We start from the raw sequence: 13,068 nt of genomic DNA, 5'->3' as shown, positions 1-13,068 counted from the left end.
AATAGTGCATAAACACATGAAAGTTATTAAGTACATCCCAACATGTAATAAAGTAGGTGTTAATTGGTAGCTGGGTTCTGCAGGCTATTGAGGTGGATAATTCATTGAGAGATGGATCACTTGCAATTTCTCTACATAATTCCTTTTGCAATCTCACGCTGTGATGTTTTCATGCTTGTCAAAAACAACTGCAGCCTATTGCCTTTTGTTAAACACAGCCAATAAAATATGTTCGGCATCATTAAATATACTTAACTTTTAAACTTTTTCAAAGGTATGGTTCTCACTGATAACACGTTACAGCACTTCCCTTCATATAAGGCAAAAAAAAAAAAGACCTGTCACCAGTCCAGGGTGGAGGAACATTATAGCTGGCTGAACAACCTCCCTCCCCCCCCAAAAAAAAATACCCCAAACCACTGTCGTGTTTGGAATGAAATCTCAGCAGATGTGACTGCAAAATTAGAAAGTAAATACACGGAAACAAACCTCTCATTAGTCACCTTGATCTAAGGAGATATTTCTTGCTGCACAATCCTACTAGTTGGCTTCCCTGTGCTAAATCTGTCTTAGTCAGCTGAAGCAAGGATGATTAAAATCATATATTTCTCCAGCTCCCGAGATGAAATTGCTGCGGGTTAATTTTGCAGTTGAACTTGGAAAGAGGGAAGCAGACGAAAAGCAACCGGTAACACAGTTCCCGGCAAGTTTATCCCCTTTAATAACACGATTATAGGGATCTGAATATTTCATGGGGGCTTGCCTGATTCAAGGAACCCCCAATTATTAGCTCCCTGTGATTGGGAGATGGGCCGGGAGACCCGAGCCCTTCCCCGGGTACCTTATTTCTCTCCCTCGATCTCTCGGTGAGAGCAAAATGGATCGGGAGTTCAAAAGAGGGGCTAACGTGGCAGAAACGATTTTGCAACATCGTACGGCCGCAGCTGCAAGTTACCACCATTATGGAAGAAAATTAACCAAAGGAGACTCATACCCATCAGTTTGTTTAGGAGCGCAGGATGAGTGCAGGGGCAGGGACACAATTGGCATTAGAGTTAATCTCTACCTCTTTTATTTCGCATCTTTCTAATGAAAAAGAAGCCCTTTCCGAGAAATCACGGCTCCCTTCGGCTCTCCCGATATCAACGGCATACGTCCCACTATCTGGCCCCCTGGGAGATATGGAGATTTGGAGATAAGGTGCGCTCTTATTTGCTTTTTTGTGGGGTGTGTGTGTGTGTGTGTGTGTGCGTGCGCGCGCGTGTGTGTGTGAATTTTGGTATCACATTAGCTAATGTTAGCCTCTGGCTTTTCAATATGGCGCCCAGTTTTAGGAAATCCAAGCACCACATGCCGCAGTGTCTCATTACTTTCATGACACCGAGGCGTGATCGTTGGGGTCCCTTAAAACATGTCCAAGGAACTCATCAGGATGGCAAACTCCCTCTACTCCTCTGGAAGGAGGCCAGTTCTCCTCTTCCAGCTGGGGTGTTGTTAGGGTTATAGGACGGAAGAGAACGTGCCATTGGAAAGTAGTTTTCTTGATCGCGTTAGAGGGATGAATGAAAATGAGATGAGCGAGAGCTTTTTCCCCAGATCTCTAATGCACCCAGCTCTGCCAGGCCACTGTGGGGAAATGGCTGGGCACATACCCACGGGGGCGGTGAGGTTGGTGTCTGACACGCAGAGTACAGTGCCAGATTTCCTCAACCCAGGGTTTTGCAAGAACACAACCCCCCTCACTGGGGAAAGGCTGGATGTCCCCAAACTCGGCGGAATTCTACTTACTGGCTCAATGACTTTGCCGCCATCAGACAGGATCATGGATTTGCTTTGGCTCAGCCTGTCATGGTGGCTGTTGGCGTTTTTGATCCTCATCTGGACGGCTCCCGAGCTCTGATGGGCAGGGATCGGTTTCGAGGCCATGACGCCGGCATCGGCTGGCCTCTGCATGGTATAGTGCTACCCTGAGAAGACAGAGAAAGAAATTATGCTGAAAAAATGCTTAGGTGATTATCAGGTAATCAGAGTACAAAGGTTATACAACTCTAGGGGAGGTAGCGTGGCCTTGGAGGAGAGAGTAAGGAGAGGAGGGTTCTAATACCAGTTCTGCTGCTTGTCTTCTGTGGGCCCAAGGGCAGATCATTTAACCAATTGGAGCCTCCATAATCTCACCTGTAAAATGGGGATTCAATACCTCCTAGGCTCGATGTAGGAGATAATAGGTCTGTTTATTGTTATATTGTACTCTCCCAAGTGCTTAGTACAGTGCTCGGCACACAGTAAGCTCTCAATAAATACGACTGAATGAAGGAGATCCTGCCCTCCCTCCCTTTCGGACTGTGAGACCCATATGGGACGGAGATTGTGCCCCATCTTATTATCTGATATCTACCCCAGTGCTTATTACAGTGCCTGAAACTTTGGAAATGCTTAATAGATACCATCACTACGGGTGATTCAAACTCCAAAATAGGCCAGTTTTAATAACTCAGACATTTTAGGTGGGTAGGACTTTGAGGAGGTTTGAAATAACAACCAGGGATCTATCAGCGGGTGACATCCAAACCAGCGAAACAGTTGAGTAACAAACTGTTAAAGAATGAAGAATGCAAGCAACGTTGTGACAGTATCAAAGGAGCCCTATCAGGAGAAAAAAATATGTGAATTCCTACTATCTCTGCGGGACACTCAGTTTTGTGAAAATGGGAGTTCATGGAGGAAACATCAAGGCTGATTTCATCAGAGTGGCTCTTTATTAAAAATTGCATTTATTAAACAATTACAATGTACCAAAACACTGTAATAAGTGTAATAAACAGCATAGCCTAGTGGGCCTGGGAGCCAGAGGGCCTGGGTTCTAAACCCAGCTCTACCACTGGCCTCCTGTGTGTCCTTGGACAAGTTACTTAAAAGAAATAATGGCATTTATTAAGCACTTACTATGTGCAAAGCACGGTTCTAAGTGCTGGGGAGGTTACAAGGTGATCAGGTTGTCCCACGGGGGTTCACAGTCATAATCCCCATTTTACAGATGAGGTAACAGAGGTCCAGAGAAGTTAAGTAACTTGCTCAAAGTCACACAGCTGATAATTGGCAGAGCCGGAATTTGAACTCATGACCTTTGACTCCAAAGCCTCTTTCCACTGAGCCATGCTGCTTGTCTAAACTTCTCTGTGCCACAATTACCTCATCTGCAAAATGGGGATTAAGACTGTGACTCAGGTGGGCTATGGATGTGCCCAACCTGATTAGCTTGTATCTACCCCAGCGCTTAGTAATAATAATAATAATGGCATTTATTAAGTGCTTACTATGTGCAAAGCACTGTTCTACAGTGTCTAGCACATAGGAAGCACTTAGAAGCAGCTTGGCTCAGTGGAAAGAGTACGGACTTTGGAGTCAGAGGTCATGGGTTCAAATCCCAGCTGCGCCAATTGTCAGCTGTGTGACTTTAGGCAAGTCACTTAACTTCTCTGCGCCCCAGTTCCTTCATCTGTAAAATGGGGATTAAGACTGTGAGCCCCACGTGGGACAACCTGATCACCTTGTATCTCCCCAGCGCTTAGAACAGTGCTTTGCAAATAGTAAGTGCTTAACAAATACCATCATTATTATTAAATACCATTCAAAAGAAACAATCAATGCTATTAGTTGAGTGCTTACTGTGTTCAGAGCACTGTGTTAAGTGCTGGGGAGAGTATAACAGAGTTGGTAGATGTGATACCTTCCCACAAGGATCTTAGCACGAAGGTAGGTACAAAATAATTAGATCTCACAGTCTCCAGGGGAGGGACACCAGATATTTAATCCCCATTTTACAGAAGGTGGAACTGAGGCCTAGATCGATTGAGTGACTTGTCCAAGGTCATATGGTGGGTAAGTGGCAGAGTCAGGATTCGAACTTGGGTCTCCTGATGCCTCATTCATTAATTCATTCATTCATTCATTCAATCGTATTTATTGAGCTCTTACTGTGTGCAGAGCACTGTACTAAGCGCTTGGGAAGTACAAGTCAGCAACATATAGAGACGGCCCCTACCCAACAACGGGCTCACAGTCTAGAAGGGGGAGACAGACAACAAAACAAAACATGTGGACAGGTGGCAAGTCCTCAGAATAAATAGAAATAAAGCTAGATGGATATCATTAACAAAATAAATCCACTAGGTCACATTTGGGTACTCCTATCTGTCAATGACTGGGATTTGGAAGCCCGCCCACGAGGAGACGTGAAGAAAATAGGGTGACTCCCCACCACTTGTCTGCTGTGTGACCTTGAGCAAGTCACTTCACTTCTCTATGCCTCAGTTACCTCATCTGTAAAACGGGGATTAAAATCGTGAGCCCCAAGTGAGACATGAATTGTGTCCAAACTGATTAGCTGGATTTACACCAGCATTGAGAAAAGTGCTTGGAACATTGTAAGTGCATAACAAATACCATTAAAAGAGAAAAAAGGGGACAAAAGCTGCAGGGGCTAGTGGAGAGCCTTCAGGAGGCCTTCCCAGACTGAGCCCCTTCCTTCCTCTCCCCCTCGTCCCCCTTTCCATCCCCTCCATCTTATCTCCTTCCCTTCCCCACAGCACCTGTGTATATGTATATATGTTTGTTCATATTTATTACTCTATTTATTTATTTATTTTACTTGTACATATCTATTCTATTTATTTTATTTTGTTTGTATGTTTGGTCTTGTTCTCTGTGTCCCCCTTTTAGACTGTGAGCCCACTGTTGGGTAGGGACTGTCTCTATATGTTGCCAACTTGTACTTCCCAAGCACTTAATACAGTGCTCTGCACACAGTAAGTGCTCAATAAATACGATTGATTGATTGATTGGAGAGAGCATACATCCGGGAGTCAGAGGAACTCAGCCAGTCAATCGTATTTATTGAGCACTTACTATGTGCTGTGCACTATACTAAGGGCTTGGGGGAGTACAATACGACAATAGGACAGACCCATTCCCAGGCTACTGCGAGCTTACAATCTAGAGGGGGAGATGGACACTCATAAATACTCCCACCTTTGCCAAATGCTTGTTGTGTGACTTTGGGTAAGGCACTTAACTTCTGTGTGCCTCAGTTTCCTCACCTGTAAAATGGGAATTTCATACTTGTTTTCTCTCCTGCTTATACTGTGAGCCTCATGAGGTACAGGGACCTCAGTGGAAAGAGCAGGGGGCTTTGGAGTCAGAGGTCATGGGTTCAAATTCCGGCTGCGCCAACTGTCAGCTGTGTGACTTTGGGCAAGTCACTTAACCTCTCTGTGCCTCAGTTACCTCATCTGTAAAATGGGGATGAAGACTGTAAGCCCCCCGTGGGACAACCTGATCGCCTTGTAACCCCCCAGCGCTTAGAACAGTGTTTTGCACATAGTAAGCACTTAATAAATGCCATCGTTTTTATTATTATTATTGTATGCGCTTAACAAATATCATTAAAAAAACCCTCGCCCTGAAAACTACACTCAGCATGGCCTTTAACCAACCACCTGGAGTTGCATGCTGTCAGTGGCTTTTGTTACAGTGGAAGCTTTTAGACTGTGAGCCCACTGTTGTGTAGGGACTGTCTCTATATGTTGCCAATTTGTACTTCCCAAGCGCTTAGTACAGTGCTCTGCACATAGTAAGCGCTCAATAAATACGATTGATGATGATGATGATGATAATGGGGCAGGAGATCTAATTCAAAATGGTAGCATGGCCTTTGGGGGAGTTGGACAGAGCTGGCTGCCAATGTGACACTTTGCTTCAGACGACGAACACATCTGTGGAGCAGCAGTCATGCCCAGCCTTCGTTCAGGCTCAGAGATCGACAACGGGTATCACCCGGGGCACACTAATCATCCTCGCCTTCGCCTAACACTGCCACTCTCTTGTTGTCCTTTCTCTTGCTAGCCATCTTCCCATTATTCCCAGTCCTACAGGGATCCGATAACCAGTCGGGGGGGAATTCTGTATGTGCTTCCTGCTCTTTAAACCCCTCTGGGAAGACTAGGGAGACAGGGTGACCTGGGGGAAAGAGGCTGGGGCCAGGAGTTTGTTGTTATATTGTACTCTCCCAAGCACTTAGTACAGTGTTTTGCACGCAGTAAGTGCTCAATAAATATGATTGAATGAATGAGTCAGAAGACCGAGGTTCTGATCCCAGCTCTTCCTCTGGCCAATTGTGCGACATCAGGCAAGTCACTTAGCCTCTCTGAGCCTCATTTTCCTCATCCATAAGCTGAGGATACTTAAATCTGCCTCTCCTTGCCCGTCAAATATGAAATGAGAATAAAATAAAGTGACGTGAAAGTGTTCTGGAAAAATAGACACTCTCTTCAAAAAAACAAGGCATTATTGCTACAGTAATGACTGCTACTACTATTACTCCTAGTCCACTGTGACTCTCTACTAGCCCGCTGTGACTCTCACTACTACTACTATCATTACTAATATTACCATCCCTACTATTGTTATTACCACCACCACTACTACTACTGTCATTAATAATATGTTGCCTCACTAAGAGACAAGGCTAATTTTAGATGAAAGGAATTAGAGAACGGGGTCGGGCCAGGTCTGGAGGCTTCTCTCATTTGGTTACCATGACAATCTGAGGGGAAACCATGGAAATGGAGAAAAATTAAGATTTTAGAGGTTTTTCTGAAAAAGAATAAAACCAAGAGGGATGGTGCAGCCCAGACTCGGGATGAAAAGAAAAGAAGACTTGCATAATGCACCTATGAACCTGCAGAGCAACATGAATGTTGTGAAATATTGACAGCAGAATGTCGTGCGAGGCGGTGTGGCTCATTGGAAAGTGCCTCGCAGTGGTAGGTTGTAATCATTCATTCAGTCGTATTTATTGAGCATGTACTGTGTGCAGAGCACTGTACTAAGCACTTAATCCCAGCTCCACCCCTCGCCTGCTGTGTGAACTCAGTCAAGTCCCTTAATTTTTCTATGCCTCAGTTTCCTCATCTGTAAAATTGGGATGAAATACCTATTCACCTTCCCCATTAGTCTGTGAGTCCCCTGTGGGACAGGGGCTGTCTGATCTGAATGCATTGTCTCTAACCCAGCACTTAACTCAGTGCTTGGCACAAAATAATCTTAAAAAATACTCTAATTATTAGCATTATTAGTGGAGAATCTTGGGCAAATGGAAGGCCATTTGCAAAATGGGGATTCAATACCTGTTTTCCCTGCTACTTAGACTGTGAGTCTCATCTGGGGAAGCAGCGTGGCTCAGTGGAAAAGAGCATGGGCTTTGGAGTCAGAAGTCATGGGTTCAAATCCTGGCTTCGCCACTTGTCAGCTGTGTGACTTTGGGCAAGTCACTTCACTTCTCTGGGCCTCAGTTCCCTCATCTATAAAATGGGGATGAAGACTGTGAGCCCCATGTGGGACAACCTGATCACCTTGTAACCTCCCCAGTGCTTAGAACAGTGCTTTGCACATAGTAAGCACTTCATAAATGCCATTATTATTATTAATATGCCTTTCCTGATTGTCTTGTATCTACCCCAGCACTTAGTACAGTGATTGGCAAATAGTAAGAGCTCAACAAATAACACAATTACTATTATTATTGCCAACTCTATTATAATGTACTTTCTTGAGTACTTAGTAGAGTGTTCTGCTCCCAGTATGAGGTCAATCAATGCCACTGATTGATTGAGTGAGGGGACAGAGATGAGAGAATCAAGAGCGAGATACAGGTTCAGAAAGCTTGTGGGGGAAGAGAGAGCAGGGGAATAGCTGGTGAAGAATGCAGTTAGGTAAAATGGGCAGAGCAGATGGACAGTCTTGAAGTCAATTTTAAGGCTCACTCATATGTGGTCAATAGCTCTGGGATATCTATTTGTATTAATATTAGTCTCCCCCTCTCGACTGTAAGCTCACTGTGGGCAGAGGACATGCCTACCAACTCTGTTATAGTCTACTCTCAGAAGCTCTTGGTAAGAATAATAATAATAATAATAATAATGGTATTTTTTAAGCACTTACTATGTTCCAAACACTTTTCTAAGCCCTGGAGTAGATACAAGGTAATCATATTGTCCCATGTGGGGCTCAGAGTCTTCATCCCTATTTTACAGATGAAGTAACTGAGGCGCAGAGAAGTTAAGTGACTTTGCCCAAAGTCACCCAGCTAATAAGTGGCAGAGCCAGGATTAGAACCCACGACCTCTGACTCCCTGCTTCTCTATTGCAAGGTACAGTAGTTCTCTTAACCCACTCCCATCCCATCCTTCATCTCCTTTAAACTAGTCCTGTCTGCTTCAATTGGATTCTCCTCCTCTCTTCCTTTTCCTCCCTCTCACACGATTTGACCTGGAGAACTGTCTTGTCTCCAGTCCACTTCCTAGGGATCCATGCCAATTTCTGGCCCCGCTATGGATACCTCTCCTCAGTTCTCCACCTGGAAAATCGTACCCAGAATCACCTTCCCCGTGCACGCCCAAGCATCCCGGCTTTTGAACCAAAACTCCGTCAGTCCCCTGAAACCGAGCTACTCAGATGGTCTCAACTTCCTGGTTTCGCAAGGACACAAATGAAGCCTCTCGAGTCAATTCGATACTTCCACTTTCGATGCTGCTAAAAACAGGAAGTAGAGATGTTGGTATCAAAATCCAAGGGAGCGATAATGCTGATGAAAACCCAAACCTGTCCACTTCCACGCATTCAGGGGGAATGTGGGGCCAAAACCCAAAAAGCAAAATTGGGGTCCTGAGACATGGTTACTGATTGGTTGTTCAAAGCCTGTCTGTTTAATGTTGTACTCTCCCAAGCGCTTAGTACAATGCTCTGCACACAGTAAGCGCTTGATAAATATGATTGACAGACTGATGGATGAGTTACCATGCTACACTAGTCCCTCCTTTCCCTCTCCCTTCTGTCATGCTTGCACTCAGATTTGTACCCTTTATTCACCCCTCCCTTAGCCTGACAGCACTTATGTAACACACCCACAATTTATTTTAATGTTTATCCCCCTCTAGACTGTACGCCTTTTCCAGAGCCAGAAACATGTTTACCAGTTCCGTTATATTGTACTCTCCCGAGTGCTTAGCACAGTGCTCTGCACACAAAAAGCACTCAAAGAGCACGATTGATTTATTGACTCGGCCACATCAGGGCTTACTCTTCTACTTGCTAAAGAACAAAGCCCTTATAATCTCCTTCACTACTACTACTACTACTACTACAACAACAACAACTACTACTACTACTACTACTACTAATAATAATAATAATAATAATAATGATCATTGTGGTATTTGTTAAGTGCTTACTATGTGCCAGGCACTATACTAAGCGTAGACCCTATTTCTTGTTTCATTGACATTTATTGAAACCCTTTCAACTTAAGCAAAACACATGTTCCTTGCCTTCAAGGAGCTGACCATCTAATTGTTTCTTTCAGTGTTGAAATGTTAACTTGGCCTTTTGGGAGGGATTGGGGTTTTAAATACAGAGTATTTGGCTACCCCAGTGGCTTTCCATGTGTTTTGACATTTCTGAGTTTGCTCTTCAAGATTAAAGCCTACTAGCTGGGCTCCTCTGGGTGAAGCCAGGGAACTTTATATGCCCTCTCTTATCCGGGAACTTTAATCAGCGGTATTTGTAGATCCTTATATCATCATCATCAATTGTATTTATTGAGTGCTTACTGTGTGCAGAGCACTGTACTAAGCGCTTGGGAAGTACAAGTTGGTAACATATAGAGACAGTCCCTACCCAGCAGTGGGCTCACAGTCTAAAAGGGGGAGACAGAGAACAAAACCAAACATACCAACAAAATAAAATAAATAGAATAGATATGTACTATATGTATTATATAGGAGTAAGACCATGGAGGATAAAGACAATCACTTGTTGCTTTCAGTTGGAAGTTCCCTTTCAAAACACAGACCCCTCTAGACTATGAACTCCTAATGGGCGAGGCAGATGTCTACCAACTCTGTTGCATTGTAATCAATCAATTCATGGTATTTATTGGGCGCTTACTGCATGCAGGGCATTGTACTAAGCCCTTGAGAGAATACGCTATAACAGAGTTAGTTTTGTTGTTTTTTTTTAATGGCATTTATTAAGCACTTACTATGTGCAAAGCACTGTTCTAAGCACTGGGGCGGTTACAAGGTGTGACACGTTCCCTGCCCATAAGGAGCTTACAGTCTAGAGGGAAATTAATATATACAATAAATTGCATTGTACTCTCCTAAGGGCTTAGCACAGTGTTCTGCACACAATAAATCCTCAATAAATACCATTGATTGACTGAGTGATTGAACATCAGACAATCAGGACCTTCCAACTTTTTTACCCACTGTCCCCTATAATTTGATAAACAGTTCATCTGTCACTCTTGGGGTAAACTTTATCAGGCTGATTAAATTCTGGAAAGTTTGTATCTCGATTGAATTTTATTTGTTGGTTATCAGTTATATCTCAAATGGATTTGATTGATTCCCTAGAGCAAATGTAAATCAAAAATCAAATAATTTAATAGCATGGCAATGATTAAGCAATTAGGTGATTACTATGAGCCAGAGAAGCACCTTGGCTCAGTGGATAGAGCTCAGGGCTGGGAGTCAAAAGGACCTGGGTTCTAATCCTAGCTCCATCGCTTGTCTGCTGTGGGACCGTGGGCAAGTCGCTTTACTTCTCTGGGCCTCAGAGAAATGGGGATTGAGATTGTAAGCCCCATGTGGGACAATGACTGTGTCCAACTTAATTAGCTTTTATCCATTCCAGAGCTGATGTGCCTGACAAATAGTAAGCGCTTATCGAATACCACTTTAAAAAAAGGCCAAGCACTATACTAACCGCTAGGATAAATGCAAGATAATCAGGTCAGACCCAGTTTTAGTGGGAGGAGAGATTCTTATCCCTTATCAGCGCTTTGAACAGTGCTTTGCACATAGTAAGCGCTTAATAAATGCCATCATCATCATCATTAAGGTCCTTAATGTGTGACATTAGGCAAGTCACATCACTTTGTGCGTCAGTTACTTCATCTGTAAAATGGGGAATAAGACTGATCCCCATGTGGGACAAGGATGTGTCAAACCTAATTTGCTTGTATCCACCCCAGCGTTTAATACAGTGCCTGGTGCATAGTAAGTGCTTAACAAATACCAAAATTATTCAGCGGTTAGAACAGTGCTTGGCACATAGTAAGCGCTTAACGAATACCATCATTATTAATGGGTAATCTACCCCATTTTGCAGATGAGAAAACTGAGGCACAGAGAAGTTAAGAGCCTTCTTCAAAGTCACACAGTAGGCAAGTCATGGAGTTGGGATTAGAACCCAGATCACCCGACGTCCAGACCTGTGTTCTTTCCATTAGGCCACACTGTCTTGGCACATCCTCTCTCTTAGATTGTGAGTCCCGTGTGGGACAAAGGCTTTGCCGAGTCAGATCAATCAGTAGCATTTACTGAGCGTACACTGTGTGCAGAGGACTGCACTACATGCTTAAGGAAAGTACAACATATCAAGCAATCGTATTTATTGAGTGCTTATTGTGTGCGGAACACTGTATTAAGAATATTGTACTTGGGAGAGTACAGTATAACAGCATTAGTAGACACGTTCCCAGCCCACAGTTCAGCTCGTTGTGGGCAGGGATTGTCTCTCTTTATTGCTGTATTGTACTTCCCAAGCGCTTAGTACAGTGCTCTGCACATAGTAAGCGCTCAATAAATACGATCGATGATGATGATGATGAAATACGAATGAATGAATGAATCTGGTATCTACCCCAGTGCTTATAATTTAGAAAGCACTTACCAAGTAGTGTAATTATTTGGTTAGGACTCTTTGAGAAATAAACTTTGACTTTGGCACACAATGGGCGAATAATAACTGAGCTCCCAACGACACACTTTACCGATACAGTTTTTCAGAGGAAACCCGGTTCTGACCCCCTGGAAAGCTCTTCGGATGGGGATGTGTTTTCTAAGACATCTTATTTTCCTTTTTCCTCTTGGAAATGATTTGTGGTTGCGGTGATTCCTGCAGTGTGTGGGGAAACCCTTGTGTTATATTTTCCTGACAGGTCAGTAATTAACTCGCATCTCAACTGTTTGTTGTCTCAACTATTACAGCCATTTACCAAAAATAACATTTTAATTTTAGTTTCCTTTCCTTAGGTTCACGTTCCTTCGCCATTTTTTTCCCCCTGTGGCTTCTTACATCTTTATTAAATCTGATTTCCCCAGTCCACTACCATGAGCCCAAAGAAGGCAATAAAGCTTGCCTTCAGCCCCATCAAATGTGATGAGAAATGAAGATCACAGGAAAACAAACTTCTCCGTGTCCCCAATTACCTCATCTGTAAAATGGAGATTCAGACTGTGAGCCCCATGTGGGACAGGGAATGTGTCCAACCGATTTGATTGTATTCCCCTGAGCACTTAGTACATTGCCTGGCACATAGTAAGTACTTAAAAATATTATTATTATTATTATTATCATTAAATTCAGAGGCTCTATACCATCTCTTCCCTTCTTACATGTCACCTTTCATTACCAGCTCTCCCCACTTACATATCAACTCTTTCTCTCTTACATATAATAATGATGGTATTTGTTAAGCGCTTACTATGTGCAAAGCACTGTTCTAAACACAGGGGGGATACAAGGTGATCAGGTTGTCCCACGTGGGGCTCACAGTCTTCATCCCCATTTTACAGATGAGGGAACTGAGGCACAGAGAAGTTAAGTGACTTGACCAAAGTCACACAGCTGCCAGTTGGCAGACCCGGAACTTGAACCCATTACCTCTGATTCCAAAGCCTGTGTTCTTTCCACTGAGCCACATTGCTAACAGCATGACCTAGTGGAAAGAGCACAGGCCCAGGAGTCAGAGAACGTGAGTTCAAATTCCGGCTCCACCACGCGGCTGCTGTGTGACCTTGGATAAGTCACTAAACTTCTCTGGGCCTCGGTTACCTCATCTCATTAAGACTATAAGCCCCATGTGGAACAGGGACCGTGTCTGTCTTGACTATTTTGTATCTACCCCAGCACTTAGAACAGTGCTTGTCACAAAGTAAGCGCTTA

The 13,068-nt window shown here is 43.7% G+C and overlaps 1 protein-coding gene across 1 annotated transcript in view; it reads right to left on the bottom strand.

Moving 5' to 3' along the window:
* ARHGAP15 (Rho GTPase activating protein 15) overlaps window positions 1–1,949 on the bottom strand; it is a 413,180-nt gene extending 411,231 nt beyond the window's left edge. The window contains exon 1 of the mRNA XM_038751348.1: window positions 1,789–1,949. Coding sequence (XP_038607276.1) covers window positions 1,789–1,926 — 138 coding nt within the window. The 5' untranslated portion in view covers window positions 1,927–1,949. The remainder of the gene's footprint in view (window positions 1–1,788) is intronic.
* Between the last annotated feature and the right edge of the window lie 11,119 nt (window positions 1,950–13,068).

The sequence above is a fragment of the Tachyglossus aculeatus genome, chromosome 9 (genome assembly GCF_015852505.1).
Source record: "Tachyglossus aculeatus isolate mTacAcu1 chromosome 9, mTacAcu1.pri, whole genome shotgun sequence".
NCBI lineage: Eukaryota > Metazoa > Chordata > Mammalia > Monotremata > Tachyglossidae > Tachyglossus > Tachyglossus aculeatus.
Note: the sequence above shows the minus strand (reverse complement) of the source record. Positions and strands in the feature narration are given on the sequence as shown.